The sequence below is a fragment of the Narcine bancroftii genome, chromosome 7 (genome assembly GCF_036971445.1).
Source record: "Narcine bancroftii isolate sNarBan1 chromosome 7, sNarBan1.hap1, whole genome shotgun sequence".
Lineage (NCBI taxonomy): Eukaryota > Metazoa > Chordata > Chondrichthyes > Torpediniformes > Narcinidae > Narcine > Narcine bancroftii.
This window is the reverse complement of record NC_091475.1, coordinates 47,545,354-47,565,336: the sequence shown is the minus strand read 5'-3', so window position 1 is coordinate 47,565,336 and position 19,983 is coordinate 47,545,354. Positions and strand designations below refer to the sequence as shown.

The 19,983-nt window shown below is 38.2% G+C and overlaps 1 protein-coding gene across 8 annotated transcripts in view; it reads left to right on the top strand.

Moving 5' to 3' along the window:
* The window catches only part of LOC138738866 (MSL complex subunit 3-like), a 42,933-nt gene extending 24,697 nt beyond the window's left edge, over positions 1-18,236 (top strand). For 5 of the 8 annotated variants that reach the window (XM_069889979.1, XM_069889980.1, XM_069889981.1 and 2 more), the window contains 5 exons: positions 2,037-2,302; positions 2,830-2,930; positions 6,518-6,617; positions 14,057-14,141; positions 14,370-18,236. In XM_069889979.1, the coding sequence (XP_069746080.1) occupies positions 2,037-2,302; positions 2,830-2,930; positions 6,518-6,617; positions 14,057-14,141; positions 14,370-14,469 (652 nt within the window). In that variant the 3' untranslated portion in view covers positions 14,470-18,236. Of the gene's footprint in view, positions 1-2,036; positions 2,303-2,829; positions 2,931-6,517; positions 6,618-14,056; positions 14,142-14,369 lie in introns of those variants that run through there. The other 3 variants (XM_069889977.1, XM_069889978.1, XR_011341829.1) reach the window with 2 other exon arrangements.
* Positions 18,237-19,983: the final 1,747 nt, after the last annotated feature.

The window sequence follows — 19,983 nt, the reverse complement described above, 5'->3', positions numbered from 1 at the left end:
CTTTGTCTTGTTTACTGACACCATCATGCAGCTCCACAAGTGCCTGTTTATAATCAGCATCAGGAGGGATATAAACTTTTTTTGAATATTTTATTTATATAAGAAAAAAACCATGATTACAAAAAGAATAACAATATATCAAAATTTAACATGGTTACAGAAAAAAGACTAAAAAAACTACAAAAAAACCCAAACCCCCCCCCCAAACCTAAAACTACACCCTCCCTCTATCCTACATCAAAACCCCCTACCAACTTATAAAAAAGAAGAGGAGAATACCAAGCAGAATTCTTAATATATGCTAAGGAGACTCAGCGGCACTCAAAACGCTATCTTTGTTTTCAAATTAAAATAGTCCATATATGGGCTCCAAATCCTTTTAAATACATATAATTTAGGGGATAAATATTATCTTCAATGGGATACACTATCTCAATTCCGAATGCCATCTTTGTAAATTAAGATCCATTTGATCTTTCCACGAAATAGCTATACATTTCCTCGCCACTGCTAAAGCTAATCTCAAAAAAGCCATTTGAAATTTATCTAATTTATAAAACAAACCCATTTCACTAATATCTCTGATTTTTTTTGGATCTAAAGAAAATTTTATTTTCAAAATATTCTGTAAGAAATCTCTTACCCTATACCAAAAACAGCTAACCTTATCACAGGACCCTACTGAGTGTAAAAACTTACGCAAATCAGAAACACTCAAATTATATCTTTTCAGATGTTCCAGAGTCAAATAGAATTGATGTATAAAATTATAGGTTACAAGTCTATATCTAACATTTACAATCTTTGTCATATTATCTCTACAAATATTTCTTCAATGATCAACTCCCAAATCCTTCTCCTATTTAAGCCGTGATTTATGCAACTCAATTTTAGGCATTTTCTGCTGCAGTAATTTATACATTTCAGAAATAAAACCTTTCTTCTCTCCATCACGAATCAACATTTCAAATTTCGACTCTTTAGGTAAAAGCAAATGTCTCCCAAAATAATTGTATGACATTGATTTAATTTGATAGTATCAAAAAAGTGTATGAGTCGGTATTTGATATTTTTTCCTTCAATCTTTCAAATGATCAATAACAACTCAGTTCAAAACAATCATAGAAACATAGAAAATAGGTGCAGCAGTAGGCCATTTGGCCCTTCAAGCCTACACCGCCATTCAATATGATCATTTATCATCTTAATTCCTTTCTGATCCCAAATTTTGAGAAGGTTATTATTAACAGTAAAAGGTAAACATTTATTCTGATATAATGGAATATATCTAGACAATTTGCCTTGATTACCAAATTCTTAATTTACCCCTTCCCAAATGTTTATCAAATGAAATAAAATAGGTGATTAAAAAAAACTTGTTAATTTACCATTCTATTTATATATAAAGTAATCTCTTCTATCTTCTCCAATTCTATTTAGTTCTATATCTGCCCAAGTCAAAGGGCTATCCAAATCAAACATTCTATTTATAATTTTTAATTGAGCAGCTTTATAATAATTTAAAAAATGTGGAAGTTGCAAACCACCTAACTCATATTTCCATGTTGTTTTAGCATAGTAACTCTTGCTAATTTTCCCTTCCGTAAAAATTTCCTAACCATTGTATTCAAATCCTTAAAAAAACTTTCTAGAAACATTACAAGGTATATTTTGAAAAAAATACTGGTCTAGGAAATATATTAATTTTTATACAATTTACTCTACCCACCAAAGTTAAAGGTAAGCCATTTATTTAAATTATATTTTATTACAAAAATTAACGATAAATAATTTATCTTACTTATTATTAAATAGTGGAAAAATACTTAAATCTTTTAATAAAACACAAACATGGATAGAATAAATTTTTTTGAAACTTTTAAGGTTCTAAATTGTTCCTTGTCCAGCAGGGTTTATTGTTGACATTCCTCCTTAAGTTGTAAGCCTTAATAATTTTCTACGTTTTTTAATGAGGTTTTTCATCCTTTGATATTTACCAATAATTTTTTTTTACTATTTATTAAATTTTGTAATAGACCTCAGAAGGAACATTCACCAAGTCCTCCTCCTCTTCTGAACCCATCAACACCTCAGTCGACAGACAGCCAACCTATGTCGGGAGACCCTTCAACACCAAAGCGACGTAGGATTGATCCTGAATCAGTTCAGTCATTGAGACGATCTACAAGGCATGCATCAGGTTGTGATAGGTTATCTGAAAGCAGTGCATCTCCTCAGTCAAAGCGCCGGTTTTATGAATCTGCCACCCAAATGCCCAGGCTACTTTTACATTTGGAGAAAAGTAAGTGTTTTAACGTTCTAATTTAGAAAACCATTTTTCAGGTTTGTGCATCTTGTTATATCCGAGGTCTTGATTTCAATTATGTCATGCTCCTATTGGTGGAAGAGACACAGTACTCGTATTAAAGTGGTACAGAGATTTTAAAATCTCATTGTTGTGAATTACTATTTTTGTTTGAATCACATTTAAACAATGGGGAAAAAATGGATTCAGTCCAGATTGATGGAAGCAAAATTTCTGTTAATTTATGTGTAGCAGAACACTTGAGTTTAATTCCACACGATAAATTAGTATTGACACGGTCCCCCAGCAATACCCCTGATGATGATGTTTTAAATGTGATATTTTCCAAAATAAAATCACTCGTGTTGCTCTTTCTTGTGATCATTTGAGTTAAGTATTATCTTTAATAATCTTTAATATTATCAAGTGCAGTATTTCATACATGAAGCTAGCCCTTCATGTTTTCTCTTCCTGGGATCTTGTGAAAAATGTTAATTTCTTTTCTTTTGAATGTATTTTTAAAGAAACACCTGTCCACAGTGGGAGTTCATCTCCTGTCACCCTCACACCTAGTAAGGAAGGGGTGGCAGTATTTGATAGCAGAAGGACTAATGAATTAAATGAGGTATGTTTTGTGGGCATGATATTTAAAGTAAAACTCTAGGTTTTGTTTCTAAATTGATCGATTTCTTCTCTTTGAAACAATCTATAATTTAGTGCCATTACTGGAAACTAAGAATACTGTAAATTTTTACTGAAAAATGTTAATGTGAAATTCAAATTCAGGCATTTAGTTTAGCCTAGCTTCATTTGGAACTGCAATAAACTATAGATAAAAATGAAAGATTTGACTTCCAACTGTATTCCCAATTATTTCTTTGAAAAACTATTGTGAATTGAGTGAACAATAGAATCTCGAGAAGTTAAAGTTTGGAAGTGTTATAAGTTCATTCTAAACTGTAGTTTTAATGACATAAACTTTAACCATAAATCTGTGAGGGAGGAGGGAAGACAAGAAATGGACCACAGACATGAAAAGCAGAGGGGGCACTGAGGAAAATGGTTGAATAAAGATTCAGATTAAGGAGAGAAAAGACCATGAAGCCATTTGTTGATAAGAAAAAGAATTTTGAATTGGATTCTTTGCGAATTAGGTTGGCACAGAATTTCTGAATGAATGGAGGTGAAAATTAATCAGGGAAGGGCTGTGACTCGAAGTTTTTTTTTCTCTCTGTTAAAAGACCAAATTCAAATGCTGGGTTAAATTTGGTAATGGACTGTTTTTTAAATTTAAGTGAACTCTATCTTAAGCATGTTTGGGAATCTTTTAGGCATAAAATGGTGTAGTGGCGAAGTGAGTGGATTGTCGGCCAGAAGTTAGTTACATTGATCTTGAGATGGGAGGTTAAATGTCATTGTTGTAGGTGAGCAATTTACACTAAGTATTTTAAATCTACAATGAAAAGTGACAGCTAGTTTCAGTCATGTCAATCATGAATCCACTCGTGTCTTTTTAAAAAGACCATCTGTTTCACTGATGCCTTTCAGGAAAAGAAATCTGAAATCCTAATCCAAATGTGACTTTATACTTCCTTGTGTATTTGTCTGTTGACTGTCACCTCAGTCCAGGGGCAATTGGGGATGAACACAAAATGATATCCAAAGCTATGCATGAATAAGCAAACAAAATGTGCTGAAAACCCCAAAAACCTGGAGGAACTCAGCAGGTCTTGCAGCTCCATAGGAGGTAAAGATAAATAAGCAACTTTTTAAAACAAAATATATACTTTAGTCACAATCAATAATTTGCAACCAACATTTGGGTCTGAGCCTTCATCAATAAATGAGCAAAAATCAGGCAGACACATGAATTTAAAAAATAAGCTGAGGGAGAAGCAGCACAGGCCAACAGACAAAAGGTGATGACTGAACATGGGTAGGATGACAAGAGAGGAAAGGTGAGAATTAATCAGGGAAGGACTGTGACTTTGTGAATACAGAGCTGGAGGAAAGGGAACAGTGAGAAAGAGAGACAGCTAGAGAAAAGGAAAAATGGGGAAGGGGTAAGAACATGTGTGGGGTCTAACAGAAACTGGAGAAGTCTTACGTTAATGCTATCTCGTTGGAGGCTGCCCAGCTTGAATAGGTGTTGTTCTTCCAATTTGTGTGTGTGGTCTCAGTCTGGCAGTGAATTAGACCGTGGACAGAGATGTTGGCACGAGACTGGGATGGAGAATTGAAATGAGTGGCCACTGGGAGATCTCCACTCTTGTGGTGGACAGAGAAAAAGATGTTCAGCAAAGCAATCTCCCAGTCTCTCTGTTGTGGAGGAGACCACAATAGAAGCACTGGATGCAGTAGATGACCCCTACAGATGTACAGGTGGGGTACTTCACTTGAAAGGACTGTTTGGGTCGCCGAATGGTGGAGGAGATGTGGGCGCAAATGTAGCATTTTTTTGTGCGGTCCATCAACTCTGCCTTTACCCAGATGTTATTCCCTCATCTATTCCTCCTTTCCTACTGATCGCCCTCTTGGCACTTAGCACCTATCCTGTGACCACAAGAAATGCTGTAGTGCCCTCTCTCCCTCTACATCCCCTCCCCACCTCCATGGTCTTTCTGCTAGCTCTGCATTCAGATCCATATGCCCTCCCTTCCTCCCCACCCCCATCATTTCTCACCTTTATATCCACATTCATTTATCACCTTTTGCCTCTTGGCCTGTGCTGCTCCTCTCCCACCCTTTTTATTCAGCACCTGCTTGCTTTTTGCTCATACGTTGAGCTCAGGCTTGAAACGTTGGTCAAAGGAAGATCATCTCCTATTCCTAAGCCTGGAATCAGTGCTGCATTTCACCAAAGTGGTGGGCATGAGGACTCTGGCTAATTGACACTGGACTGTGTGGATTGCAAAATGGAGACGCAATAAACAACACTGGAGATTAAAATAGCAACCCTTAATGTGCGCAGTGTCAAATACACTGCACAATATGTGAACACTTTGCAATACTTTCCCAAAGTCAGGGCAGATGTGATTTTCATGAGTGTGGGGTGCCCCAGCTCAGGAACTATTAGAGGTAATCTCAATGGTAGCTCCATGGGCCCTCAGTATGGTTGAGGGGAAGAACTATTGTCATGCATCAGGTCTGGGTATTTTGCTGTGGGGAAGCAGCTCTGTAATCACTGAAGTTAAGGAGGTGATTGGGGTATCTCCTCGTGGTGGACCCTCCACTCTGACTCATCAATGTGTTTGCCTCACCCTTGCAGAGCAAGAGGTTGGCTGTATTCCAGCAGTTCCCACCATTATTGGCAACATATAGACCGGCTGTTTTTGCTGGTGACTTCAATTGCATAATCGACGTGGCTGGACAATCCGGCGATGCTGATAGCAGACTAGACAGCTCATTCAGATACCTGGTGGAGGTGGTAAAGGGTGTACACCTGTGCGACACCAGCAGCAACCCTGCAGGTGGAACACACCCGCAGCTTAGTCTCGGATTGACTTTGCCTTCGTGTTGAAGGCCATCATGGTCAGAATCATTGATGTCACGCTGGAGTTCTTCTCCGACCACTGTCTCCTTTGCACTTTCTCTCACCTACAAGAGGACCAAAAAGCAGGCAGAGGAAAGTGAAAGCTGAACATGAGGTGCTGATCTCGAGAACATAGAGGAACTAAAGAAGACGTATGCTGGTTGGAGAACTGTGAAACCCTTTGACTCCCCAGTGACTTGTGGGAAGGGACCAAGAAGAACATCAAGGTTCTTTATCAGTGCAAATCAGAGACCGAGGAATCTGAGCCAACTCCAGACTGACCTGTAGCATCTCCTTCTGCAGTCGAGAGAGGAGGAATAAATATAACAATGTACAGAAATGGAAATGTATGTATATGAAATTTAAGGGGGGAATAGACTTTGAACAGTTTACTTTTGTTAATAATTTATTGTAAATAGTCAATTTTTGGGGGTTTTTAAAAAAAAAAAGATCTTGACCGCCTATGGATTCTGCAAGACTTGCTGAGTTCCTTCAGTATTTTTGTGTTTTAACTACAATATCACAGCATCTATAGACTTTCCGTGTTTCAAACAAAATGTGTTACTGATTGGGTTTTGATTTTTGGAATTGGAACTGACGTAGTTTTTAATTTTCTTTTAAATTTTTGAATCAGCAATGAATGTGATTGAGAATATTTTTTTTTGTTTTGGGCTTAATAGGTTTTATCTTGGAAAATGATGCCAGATAATTATCCATTAATTGAACAGCCTCCTGCACCCTCGTACATCTATGGAGCTCAGCATCTTTTGCGGCTGTTTGGTAGGACTTTACAGACTCTATATTCAAGTTGATGAAATAGGATGGGGGAAATACATTTTCTACTTTGTTAAAATGTTATATGCTTGTTTCAAATGGAAAAGTCGTCAATAATTTTCATCACAAAAAAAATCCAATCAATGTAATGAATTTGAATAAATTGTATGAAACCGCCCTCTTTTAGATTGGATTAGATTGAACTTTATTGTCATTGGCTTTGTATTTGACTTGGCACAATGAAATACAAATGGCATCCAACCAGAGGTTTAAAAGAAAATAATGCTATATACAAATAACTCTGTGCAAATATAAAAAACACACATTCAGCAAGAAAACAATTATAAAAGTACTGACAGTACAATGTGAGTGCAGTATCACTCAGTGTTGTGATTTAAGGCTCAGCAGGGTCACAGTCTTGGGCTGATGAGGGGGGTGAGGAAAAAAATCTCTTGACCTTGCTGGTTCGAGACTGAAGGCTCCAGTAGCACAACCAGATGGGAGCAGAGTTTAAAAAGTCCACAGTTAGGGTGAGATGCATCCTTGATGATGCTCTCCTAATAGATGTTCTCAATGGTGAGCAATTAGATGCTGATAATCCATTGGGGAGTTTTCACCACCAGTTGAAGTGCTTTACGGTCCAATACGAGGCAATTGCGTCACCACACTGAGTTGCCATAGGTAAATATGTTCTCAGTGGTACAGCGGTAAAAATTCATCAATATCCTGGGACCAAAGTGTACTTTTTTCATGCTCCAGAGGAAATAAAGGCGCTGTGCGCCTTTTTGATCAGGATGGAGGAGTTCAGGACCAGGTGATATCATCTGAAATGTGGACACCAAGGAATTTGGAGCTTGATGCATGTTCCACCACAAATCCATTGATGTAAATAGGGGCATAAGTGTGGCTTCCTGAAGTCACGGATCTATCTCCTGAAGTCCACAATGATCTCCTTGGTCTGCTGAGTGTTAACCATGTGGCCAGTTGCTGGACCTCATCCCTATAGGCCATCTCATCATCCCCTTTGATCAGGCCAACCACCGTGGTGTCATCTGCAAACTTGATTATGGAATTAGAACCATACATAGGAATGCAGTCAGAGGTGAAAAGGGAATACAGCAGAGGGCTCAGCACACACCCTTGGAGCACACTTTTTAATTTCATTTTTCAAAGGTGAGAAATGAAGGGAAGAGAATGAAACTCAATGGTTTTTTCTCAAGCAAAAAATTTCTGTAACAATTGGGTCTGGAGCAATTATTCTCAACCTTCCCTTCCCACTTGCATTCCACCTTAAGCAATCCCTTACTAATCACAGCACTTATAGCATAGAGATTGCTTAAGGTGGAATGTGAGTTTGGAGGGGTGGGCGAGATGGGCCGTTTGAAAACCACTGGTCTAGCTTAAAAGATTGGGGTCTGTTAGTCAAAAAGACCAAGGTCCAATTGCAGAGGATAAGCTGACACCAAGCTAGTGAAGTATGGCGATCATTTTGGAGGGAATGCCAAACTAAAGTAAATGAACAGCATTCTGACATGAGAGTTGGAGCTGTGCAAGTGGGTCAAGGCAGAGTGAAGTGTTGTAGAAATGGCATCCTCAGTCGACCTGTTGATACTAGTTTTTATCTCTAGTTATTACATTTTAGTGGATCCTGGGAACCAGAATTGTTCTTTCAAAGTGCCATTGAAAATGTCATGGGCTTCAAAATAAATATTGTTTTTCTGCAATTATTGAAGCTTTAATTATTGAAATAAAAATTCAGTGTCCCTTTATCACTTTTTAGCACTGCAGAGTTTTTCTGATGCACACACAATTCCGACATTCAAACCCATTTGAACAGATTTATAGATAGAAAGTTCTTAGGAAAAATATGGACTAAATGCAGGCAAATGGTATAAGCTGAGAATGTCAACTTGGCCAGCGTGGAAGACTTGGGACAAAGGGCCTATTCTCTACTGTGACTGAAAAATGTTGATCTTTTAATCAGTGACAGGAGTTTTGAGAAATTTTGATTTGCAAGTAGCTAAATCTATTGGTCAATTAACTAACCAGTTAAGAATTAAGTACCAGTTTTGATTATTATGCATTCAGTAGCTTTGAGGTTGATATGTCCGAGAAACATCTTTTAGTGAATGTTGATAATTCATCATGGAGTTGGAATGAAATGGAAAGCTCCAAGGATCAAGTGATGTGTTCAGAATGAGTATAAACACAATGTATATCCACATCATCTTGTGACATATGAAGATGCCCTTTGGCCCATCAAGTTTATGGAGCTTCACAGAACAATTTTATTCCTCTACTACTTTTCCCTCTAATCTATTCTCCTTGTGTTCTCCTGAACTATCCTGTTCCAATTGTATATTAACCCAAATGGTTTTTTTGTGTGTGTGGAGAAAACCTACATGATCACATGATCACTCTGAGGTAGTAGCTATGCTACTGTGTTACCCTATCACATCAATAAATACTGCATTGGGGGGGGGGGTGGTATGGGTGGAGTAGCATGACTGATGGGATATTATCACAGCTATAGTAAGGGAGGATGCTGCAGAGGGAGTGTCTACTGAGTCAGTGTGGGTGAAGTCAGAAATAGGAAGGGAGCAATTACTGTACAGTGCATTTCTGATTATCTGAAATGCTTGGGACCGGATCTATCTCGGTTAAGCAGATTTTTTTGGATATTAGGGTATTTTCTCTAAACAGACCAGTCGCATCAGCAGAACACTTTTATCTGTAGTTAAGCAACAACAAATAACAACAGTTTTTTTTTTTTTTTTTTTCAAGGATGAAAAAAATGAAATAATGTTTAATTCTTACCAAAAAAAAGCGATCTCTGCTTGCAAAATGCAATGACAAACACTAGGATTTCTGCATGCTGGCTTTTCCAAGGTTTCCTCCAGTGTCATCTGCCTCATTAACAATGCTTTTTTTGTCTTGGCAGTCTGTCTTTGATTCTATACAATGACATGATCTCTTGTTCTGTAATGTTGCTCTAGTTCATCACACATTTTCACCAGGTATAGGCACTTCAACGCGGTCACCTGGATGTAGAACAAGCTCAGCTATTTCACCATCGGTCCGTGAATGAGCAACTGGAGCATCATTATCAATGTTAAAAACTTCTTCAATATCCTCTTTTTCCAGCTTATTGATGGACTCTGAAGGTATTTTTTTTCTCCCTGACACATGGAATCCTTCAAATTCACCATTGACTCCTTCAACGTCAAGGAACATAGTAGCAGGCCAGAGATTGTGTCTTTAGTCACTTTGCTTCACACATTAGCAGCATCATAAATGGCATGTTTTATGGTAAACTCCTTTTGGAAACCTTCCACACCCAAGCCTCTGTTCACTGCTGAGAGCATGTTGCTCCAGCAAGTGTTTTTATATTCACTCTTCAGTGATCTAAGGATGCCTTGGTCACATGGCCGAATTAACTAAGTCACATTTGGGGGAAGGTACATGACATGAATATTATCTTTGTTGAGACTTTCAGCTGGAGGATGAGCAGAACAGTTGACATGGAATTTTTTTTTTAAATCTTGCAGTCGGCATCCAGTCCAGGTACCCTGCAATGAGCGCGACCAGCTGGACAAAATGTTTTCTAAACCCATCGGAAAAAGATATCCCTGGTGGCCCACACCTTTCTGTTGGCATAATAATGGACTGGTAAAAAAAATACACGCCTTTAAATCAACGAGGACATATGCTTTTGCCTATCTTACAAGTATGCATGCTTGCTGCTTTAATGCATCCCAGCACAGTTATTCTATTCTTGGCATCCTTAATTCCTGTAGAGGCTGTCTCATCAGCTATTGCCAGTGTTCTGGGGCAAAACCATCAAGACAGTGATGTTCCATCAGCTTTAAAGACTTGTTTTGGCACCAGGTTTTCAATCAGCGATGATCTTTGCAAACTTGTCAATGAATTTCTCTGTTGCTTCGTGATCAGCAGATGTTTTTTCACCACTCGCCTTTAACATTTTAATGCCATGTCTTTTCTTAAATCTACTCAACCAGCCTGCTGAATATTCATAGTTCCCTTCCATGTTCAGTTCATCATGAAAGAACTTTGCTTGTCTCATGATCAGCAAACCATTAAGTGGCATGTGTTCACTGTGATGCATTCTGATTCACTCCATCAATACACATTCCAGTTCTTAATTTTTACCTTTACACAGTGTTTTTCTATCTTTCATCTGTTCTGTTCTTCAGTTTATGAACTTCAACAGTTTATCCATCTGTATCCTCAGGTCATAGGTTGTGGTCGTTCCAACACCACACTCCTCTATTAGATGCTTCACACTGACACCACTGTCCAATTTCAACAGCAGCTTGACTTTCTGTTCTATTGACAGACAAACACTTCCTCCTTCTCTTCTCACTGACATCGACAGTGCTATCTGCAGACCTTTTTTGACATTGCAGCTAATGTATATCTTCCAACAGTACGAGAGCTCTTGTTGATTCAAAATGGCGCTAACAGTGCAACAGACCTACACCTGACCTGTATCTTCCAACAGTGCATAAGAGCTTTGTTAATTGCAATGCAGAGACCCACTTGAGTAGTTGGGTGAAATCTTGCCCCTGCAGCTGTATCTTGGAGCAATGCACAAAAGCACTGTTGATTCCAATGGTATCAAAGACCACTTGAGCAGTCTGGTGAAATCGTGACCTTGCAACTCTATCTTGGACCAGTACACGAGAGCCCCGTTGATTTTAAGTGGCGCTAACCACGCACCAGACCCTTACTTGAGCACGGTGGGTTTAAAAAAAAAACACTTTTTTCAAATTATGACTTCATGTCACACCCGCTAATTTAAAAAAAAAATTTTGAATATTCGGAATTCCGGTAATTTGGTTTTTGTTTAATTGGAGCAGTAGTCTAGAGGCCCCCAAATAGCCTTTGGAACTCTGAGGAGCAAATAAGCAGACAGATTTTGGAATGGTGTCGGAAATACAGGGTTGGAGTTATGAGAGATTTCAACTTCCCTAATACTAACTGGCATTTCCTGACTGCAAGAGGGATAGATGAGACTGAATTTGTCAAGTGTGTTCAAGAAGGATTCCTGACACAGTATGTGGACCAGCTGACATGAGGAGTGGACATATGGGATCTAATTCTGGATAATGAACCTGGTCAAGTGGTGGACCTCTTGGTGGGAGAACATTTTGGTGAGAGTGACCAATACTCCCTGAGCTTTAGCACAGCTATGGTTAAGGATAAAAGCAGACAAAATGGGAGTGTTCAATTGGGAAAGGGCTAATTACAATGGGATAAGGCAGGAACTAGTGGGAGTAAATTGGAAACAGATGTTCAAGGATGAAAGTACAGAACTAATGTGGAGGAAGTTTAGGGACCACTTGTGCTTGATTCAGGATGGGTTTGTCCCACTAGGACAGGGAAAAGGGAAGCATAATTGACAAAATAGATGAGGCAACTAATCAAGAGGAAGAAGGAAGCATGCATTAGATCTAGGAAACAGGAAGGGCTCTTAAGAAGTATATGTTAGCCAGGAAGAAGCTTAAGAAAGGACTTGGGAGAGCTTGAAGGGGGCATGAGAAGGCCTTGGCATGTAGGATTAAGGAGCACCCCGATGGGTTCTATGTGTATGTGAAGAAGGTGTGGGGCAGCGAAAGGATAAAGGGGGTAATGTGCCTGGAGGAGGAGGATGTTGGGTCCTAAATGAATACTTTGCTTCAGAATTCACAAGAGAAAAGAATCTTGATCATGATGTGGTCAGAATAGAACAGGCCTGTGTGCTGAACAATGTGGAGGTTAAGGAAGAGGAAGTGTTGGATTTTCTTAAAAACATCAAATTGATAAGTCCCTGGGGCCAGACGCGATGTACCCCAGGTTGCTGTGGGAAGTGAGGGAAAAGATAACTGGAGCAGTAGGTAAGATCTTTTGAGTCCTCTGACCACAGGGGAGGTGGCAGAGGATTGGAGAATGGGAAGAATAGTTCCCTTGTTTATAAAAGGTAATAGGGAGAAACTTGGGAATTGTAGACAGGTGAGTATAGTTGGAGAGGATTCTTAGGATAGGATCTCTGAGCATTTGGAGAAGTACAGTCTACTTAAGGATAGTCAGCATGGCTTTGAAAAGGGAAGGTCATGGCTCACGAGCCTAATTTAATTTTTTGAGGATAGGATGGTAGATGTGGTCTATATGGATTTTAGTAAGGCATTTAACAAAGTCCCCCATGAGAGACTCGTTCAGGAAGTCATGAGACATGGGATCCATGGAACAATTGCCTTGCAGGTAGAAAGCAGAGTAGTAGTGGAAGGAAAGTATTCTGCCTGGAGTTCAATGACTCGTGGAGTACCACAAGGATGGATTCTGAGGCACCTGCTCTTTATGATTTTTGTTTTAATAAATGACCTGGATGAAGAGGTGGTAGGATGGATCAGTAAGTTTGCATATGATATGAAATTTGGAGGAGTTGTGAATTGAGCTGAAGATTACAAGATGTAGACAGGATGCAGAGTTGAGCAGAGAAGTGACAGATTGAGTTTAATCCAGGTAAGTGTGAAGTGATGCATTTTGGAAGGACAAACCAGAAGGCTGAGTATAGGGTTAATGGTTGGTTTCTTGAGATTGTGGATGAACAGGGGGACCTTGGGGTCCAAATCTATACATCCCGCAAGGTCACAACACAGGTTGATTAGTTAAGAAGGCCTATTGGATGCTGGGCTTCAATAATAAGGGGATTGAGTTCAAGGGTAGAGAAGTTGTATTGCAATTCTACAAATCTCTGGTGAGACCATACTTAGAGTATTGTGTTCAGTTCTGGTCACCTCATTATTGGAAGGATGTGGAAGCTTTGGAGAAGATGCAGAGGAGATTTACCAGGATGTTACCTGGATTGGAAAATAAGTCTTATGAGGCAAGGTTGGCAGAGCTGGGACTTCTCTCCTTGGAGTATAGATGGATGAGAGGAGACTTGATAGAGGTTTACAAGATTATGAGAGGCATATATAAGGTGGACAGCCAGCATCTGTTTCTCAGGACAGGAATAGCAAATACCAGAGGACATATGTAGAAAGTGAAGGGAGGGAAATTTAGGGGAGACATTGGGCGTGTCTTTATACAAGGTTGTGGGTGCCTGGAATGCCTTGCCAGGGATGGTTGTAGAGGTTAAAACATTCGGGGCATTTAAGACTCTTGGACAGGCACATGGATGGAAGAAAAATAGAGGGTTACAGAATAGGGAAGGTTTAGTACTTTTTAAGGAATATATGGGTCGACACATCAAGGGCCTGTACTGTGCTGTTGTGTTCTATGTTCTATATCCATATACAGTTAAGTAAATATCTGAAAAGTTTGGAAAAAAAAATGATTTGTTGGTCTTCCTTGCAAGTTCTGGGAAATAATGTACTATGAATATGGTCAGACACTCTTTCATTTTTATATTGATTATATCATCTTCATTCATTTTGTAACAGTGAAGCTGCCAGAGCTCTTGGGCAAGATGCAAATTACTGACAGGAATCTGAAAGTCTTGGTGAAGCACCTTGAGTTGTTTCTTCGGTAAGATTTTAAAATGTGTTTGTAGAACACAGGGAACTTTGCACCATAAAAGCCAACTTGATCTTGCACAAGACGAGTCCTCAGGATTGTCTTTCTGCTTGTTGCTCACTTACTAGAACTTAAAAATTGAAGTTTATAGTAAGATAAAAACATTTTTCATCATTTGTTCAGCTTTCATTCAAACAATGTTTTTGAATGAGTTACAGCTTTGTATCTTTAAATCTGTAGGTTTTTGGCTGAATACCAGGAAGACTTTTTTCCAGAATCTGCTTATGTAGCTGCATCCGAAGCATACTATTGTACCAAACGACCTCAGGCCATCTACTGAAGTACGAGCACAACTGCGAGTTAACCCTCATTGTTACTACTAGACTTTATGGTTATAGGTTGAAGACCTTCAGCAGCTGAGAACAAAAGAGGTCTTATGTTCTAATAAGTGGTACTGACTGCTGGAAATCTGTTGACATCACATTGTGGAGATGGACCACTTTCTGCTTGAACTTGCCAGTTTTGTTTTCACTTTTGGCTTGGTGCCGTGCGCGCATGCCATTCTCCGAATGACTGCAAAGAGAGGTCTTTTCTGCAAACAGACTAAATGCATTTTGACATGCACGCTGCCTTTATTGAACAAGACTTGATTCATTTCTGTATATCCTTAAAGTAACCATCCATGTTTTAAAGTGAGATTCTGTAAAGTTAAAAGTTGAAGAAAAAGTCATGTATTATTTTCAGTGGTGCTTGCTTATCTATTAAAAATATTTGTTGTACAGTAACATTTTACTGCAATGTTATATCCCTATTCAAATTTCAATGGTATTGTGTGTGTCTGTCTGTTCTATGGTGGACCACTATTTGTATCTTTTTAAGGACTAAATCGTTGAAATTTGTCAAAAAAAAGTTCATAATTAATTCTTTGGAACAACACTTCCTTTGTCTCATACTGACAGTGAAAGGATTACTTTGCGGTTGCATGGTGATTGAAGGAAAACCAGTATAAAATATGGACGACATGGTGAGCGTAGCGGTCAGCGCCATGATGTCACAGTTCCAGCAACCGGAACTGGGATCCAAATCCCATGCTGTCTGTAAGGAGTTTGTACGTTCTCCTCTTGTCAGTGTGGGTTTCCTTTGGATATTCTGGTTTTCTCCCACCACAAAGCACACTGCGGGTGTCGGTCAATTGGATGTATTTGGGCAGCATGGTTTGTGGATCAAAAGAGCCTGTTACTGTGCTATATGTCTAAATTTAAAAAATATTAATTAAAAAATTTAAAGTTTAAAATGTAACATTTTAAAAGGTAAGTAAAAGTTAATTCGAGGTTGTTTCTCAAGAAACATTCTAGGGACAGTAGTCTGTCCACCACTCAGTCCAGCAGAATGATAATTTACCATTTCATGATGTGTGTTGTGTGATATTTGACAGGAAATCAGATGACTAAATTCTACTTGTTTGTATCTTTAATATTGGTATTTTCTTTCCAAATGTTGTACTTGGTTGGTCCTCTTGGATGTCCTTAGTTCATGTTATTGGTAACATTAAGGCTGGAAAAATAATAATTGAAATGTGGATATTGGTCTGGTTGCAAATGGCAGAGCTCATCAAGCCATTGGCACTCAGAATGGAGTTTGCATGTTCTTCCTTTGATGCTCCAGTTTCATCCCACATCCCAAAGACTTGCACTTGATAGATTAATTGATAACTAAATTCTCCCTACTATCTAGATGAATGCTAGAATCTGGGGGGGTTGATGCAAATGTAGGGAGAATAAAAGAATGGATAAATGAAGGATGAGTGTGGGTATTGGCTTGGTGGGCTGAGAGGTCTATTTCTGTATTGTATCTTTCTTTGACGAAGTTACCTAACTAGTAATCTAATATAAAGTAAAACAAAGTGCACGTGGATCTGAATATTTCCAGCTTTGCATAAGGAAGGAAGCTGAATTAATATTGTGGTTCCAATTACCTTTCTTTGAAGAATGTTAATTCTGTTTATCTTTCCACTTAATGTTGTCTGATCTTAGTTTTCCCAGCAATTTCTTTTTTTATTTCTACCTTGTGCAATTTTTTTTGATAACTACACCAACAATCTCATTATGGCAGCTTTGGAAGTTAAACTCTGTTAATAATTTGGAATTTGAAATAGTTAATCTTAACAATAAAGGTTACAGAAGTGACCAGGTTGTCATCAAAAACCTATCTGGTTCACAGATGTAAATGCTCTCTGGTTAGTGTAGCGGTTAACACAGTGAACTGGCGCTGTCTGTAAAGAGTTTGTACATTCTCACCGTGTCTGCTTGGGTTTCCTCCTGGAGCTTAACTTTCTCTGCAATTCCAAAGATGTACAATTAGTAGGTTAATTGGTCACCTGATGTATTTGGGCAGTCCGGGCTCATGGGCTGGAGGGCCTGTTGCTGTGCTGTATCACTTTTTAAAAAATAAATGTCCCAGCAAAGTCGCTTGATTCCTTCCTCATTTTCAAGGGGTAATTCTCAATAAATAGAGGCCTTATCAGCAATGTCCAGATTCTGAAAAATGATTAGAAAATTGGTTTAACCTATATAAGGATAATTTTATTTTTGTCTTTTTTGTTTATTAAGGATATGAAAAAAAATTACTCGTGAAACATTTGGAAAATAGAAAATGTCTATAAATTGTAATAAATTGTTGTATTGGCGCTTGACACCACTACAGAGAAAAAAAAATTGAGTTGCCAACTTTAACTCTGACTAATGGGAAAAACAGTTAAATCTGCAGAAAAGGTAGTACATTTGTCATGGATATTTAGGTTAATTAGATTATCAAATACCAGCAGTAAAGGCTTTAATTTGCCAGATTAATCATGGAAGCTACTGATCACTTAAAGCAAGTGAGTTTTATTCAACTTCATTCTAACTTTAATCTGATACCTTGTGCAACCTCCCTTTAGGGAATAATATTAGTCTATTTGAAAAGACATTCTAATAAATGTTCAATTAAATATTGAATAAGAAAAGGGTTGGCTGATAACAGTAACCACATTTGTATCTATCTTTCATGGAGAAAACATGTCCCAGAGCAAGTCCGAGGAAGTAGTCATCAGATGATCCACATAAAGAGACTTTCAACCGATGGATTTTAAGGAGCCATTTATAAAGATAGAGCACCAGTGACATTTGGAGATAAATTCCCAGAGCTTGGGGGTTTTAGTTGAGGAATTGTGTCAAAGGATGGAGTTATTGCAACCATTTTGATAAACCAGGCCAAGTCACATTCGTATACTTGTCTTTTTAATTTCTGTTAGTTTTTTTAATCTGCTCTTTGCTCTACCTGCCTATGGCCTGTGTGATCGCCTTCACACATCCTACAAAGAGAAAGTGAGTAGCTCATCAAAAGCATCCAGTAGAGGTTAATTTTTTTTTAATGCAAGTATTATTACCCGGTTGAGGTTGCAATGGATGGCATTTTCCTTTTGACGTATTTATTTTGTTAACACTCCAATGTAGTGTTGCAACTTATTCATGAACTTGCTTCTGATGACCATTGCTTCTCACTACCATTTCTTTGTGCTCACCCCTGCTCCCAAAAAAACAAACGTTGATCCTACCTCCCATTTGTGACCATTGCTTCTCACTACCATTTCTTTGTGCTCACCCCTGCTCCCAAAAAAATAAACGTTGATCCTACCTCCCATTTGTGACCATTGCTTCTCACTACCATTTCTTTGTGCTCACCCCTGCTCCCCAAAAAAATAAACGTTGATCCTACCTCCCATTTGTTGACTTTGATTATCATGAACTCCTTAAAGTGTTTACTTGAATGACATTGGTGTTTCTGGTATAAAAATTCAAATGGTGCCTTTCCAAAAAAAAATGTACACTGAACTGTACTGATTTTTTTGAATCTGGATAATAAAACATCAATGGTCCTTGAATGTATCTCATACCAGTGCCATCATTTTGAGCTGAGAAAAACATGTCTAAAATATGCTGAATTAATGGTATGGAGTTTTGTACATTTGAATCTGAGGTGAATCATCATAATTTTCACATAATCCGTGGAATGTAATGCTCTTTTCTGCTAAATGTATCTGGTAATAATCAAATTATCTTCCAGAATATCAAAATAAAATAGTGAAGAAATTAGAAACTTGCATCTCTTCCCTAAATGAGGCATTTCTAAGATTGCTGAATTTGTTGTAGATTTTTTTTAAAAATTGAGTTTATGAACCAATGATTCTAACCTGCTTTTAGCGGCGGGTTTTTCCATATTCACAAGGAAAAAAAAATTGCTTGTTACACTAATTCTTTAAGGACAAAGAATTCTATTAATATTAACATCTAATTTATTTTTCTTTGACATTGATAATATTGGCCTTGGTTATTGAAAAGTTGTGGCTTGATGTGAAATTTAAATAGATTTTCTTTCTCTTTCTTTCTTTGGCTTGGCTTCGCGGACGAAGATTTATGGAGGGGTAATGTCCACGTCAGCTGCAGGCTCATTTGTGGCTGACAAGTCTGATGCGGGACAGGCAGACACGGTTGCAGCGGTTCCAAGGGAAAATTGGAGGGTTGGGGTTAGGTGTTGGGTTTTTCCTCCTTTATCTTTTGTCAGTGAGGTGGACTCTGCGGTCTTCTTCAAAGGAGGTTGCTGCCCGCCGAACTGTGATTTTATCAGCTGATAATTGACAACATGTAATAATTTTGAGGCTTGTTCAATAATTGTAATAAATCTGGAAACAGCATTTGACGGATTTATTGACAGCTTCTTAATTTAAATTTCTGTTCTTCAACATCATGAGCTTTATTGTTTAAGAGACTGCTTTTGTGAGCAGGCAATAGATTAAAATGAGATTTCATTTGCTTGTAATTTGAAAATATCTGTATTTCCTACTGAAGTAGGACTGGTTATTCTTTGCAACTTGTGGCATTGCAGATGTTGTGAATTGAACTGGCCACGTCATTTGAAATTTATAATATAAATAGAGCTTTGCCCCCCCCCCCACCATGGTAGAGGAATCTAAAACAAGAGGGCATAGGCTTAAGGTGAGAGAGAAAAGATTTTAGAAGTGACCTTCAGAGCCCCTTTTTCCACACAGGGTCGTGGGTATATGGAAAGAGCTGCCAGAGGCAGTGATCCTATTATAATGTTTAATTATAAAGCCATTTGGACAGGTACATAGGAATGTTTGAAAGAACTGCCAATTGAAAACCAGCAGATGGGATTAATTTGGGTAGATAAATTGGACTGAAACCCCTGTTTCTATGTTGGAAAACTGATACAGTATTTGGTTGTTATTTTGATCCAGTAGCACATCTGTTGACTGGTTTGTAAGGGCCTCTGATAAGATATTGGTTATCTTGAATAAGATGACTGGTATATGAATCTTATAGTCAAGATTTGCATGAGAATCTTGCTTCAACTCTATGCAAGATTATTGATTAGGTCTCTGCTGGTATGGAGAATGCCTGTGGAAAAGACGCTTGTACATCTACAGCTTCTTTTTCTCAAGAATTATTCCAGATATACAGTGCCCTTCATAATGTTTGAGACAAAACACTTTTTTCCCCTCCCCTTTATTTGCCTCTGTGCTCTACTGTTTTAAATTTGTTATCAAACAATTCATGTGATTAAACTGTACATTCCAGATTTTATTCGAGGTTATTTGTAAACATCTTGGTTGACAATGTAGAAGTTACAGCACATTTTATACATAGTCCACTCGTTTAAGGGCACCATAATTCTTGAGGCACAGCATTGTATGTATATTAAAGTAATCATGCTTAGTAATTTGTTGCATGTGCCTTGAAGGCAATGACTGCTTGATGTCTATGATTCAGAGACATCACCAGGTGCTGAATATCTT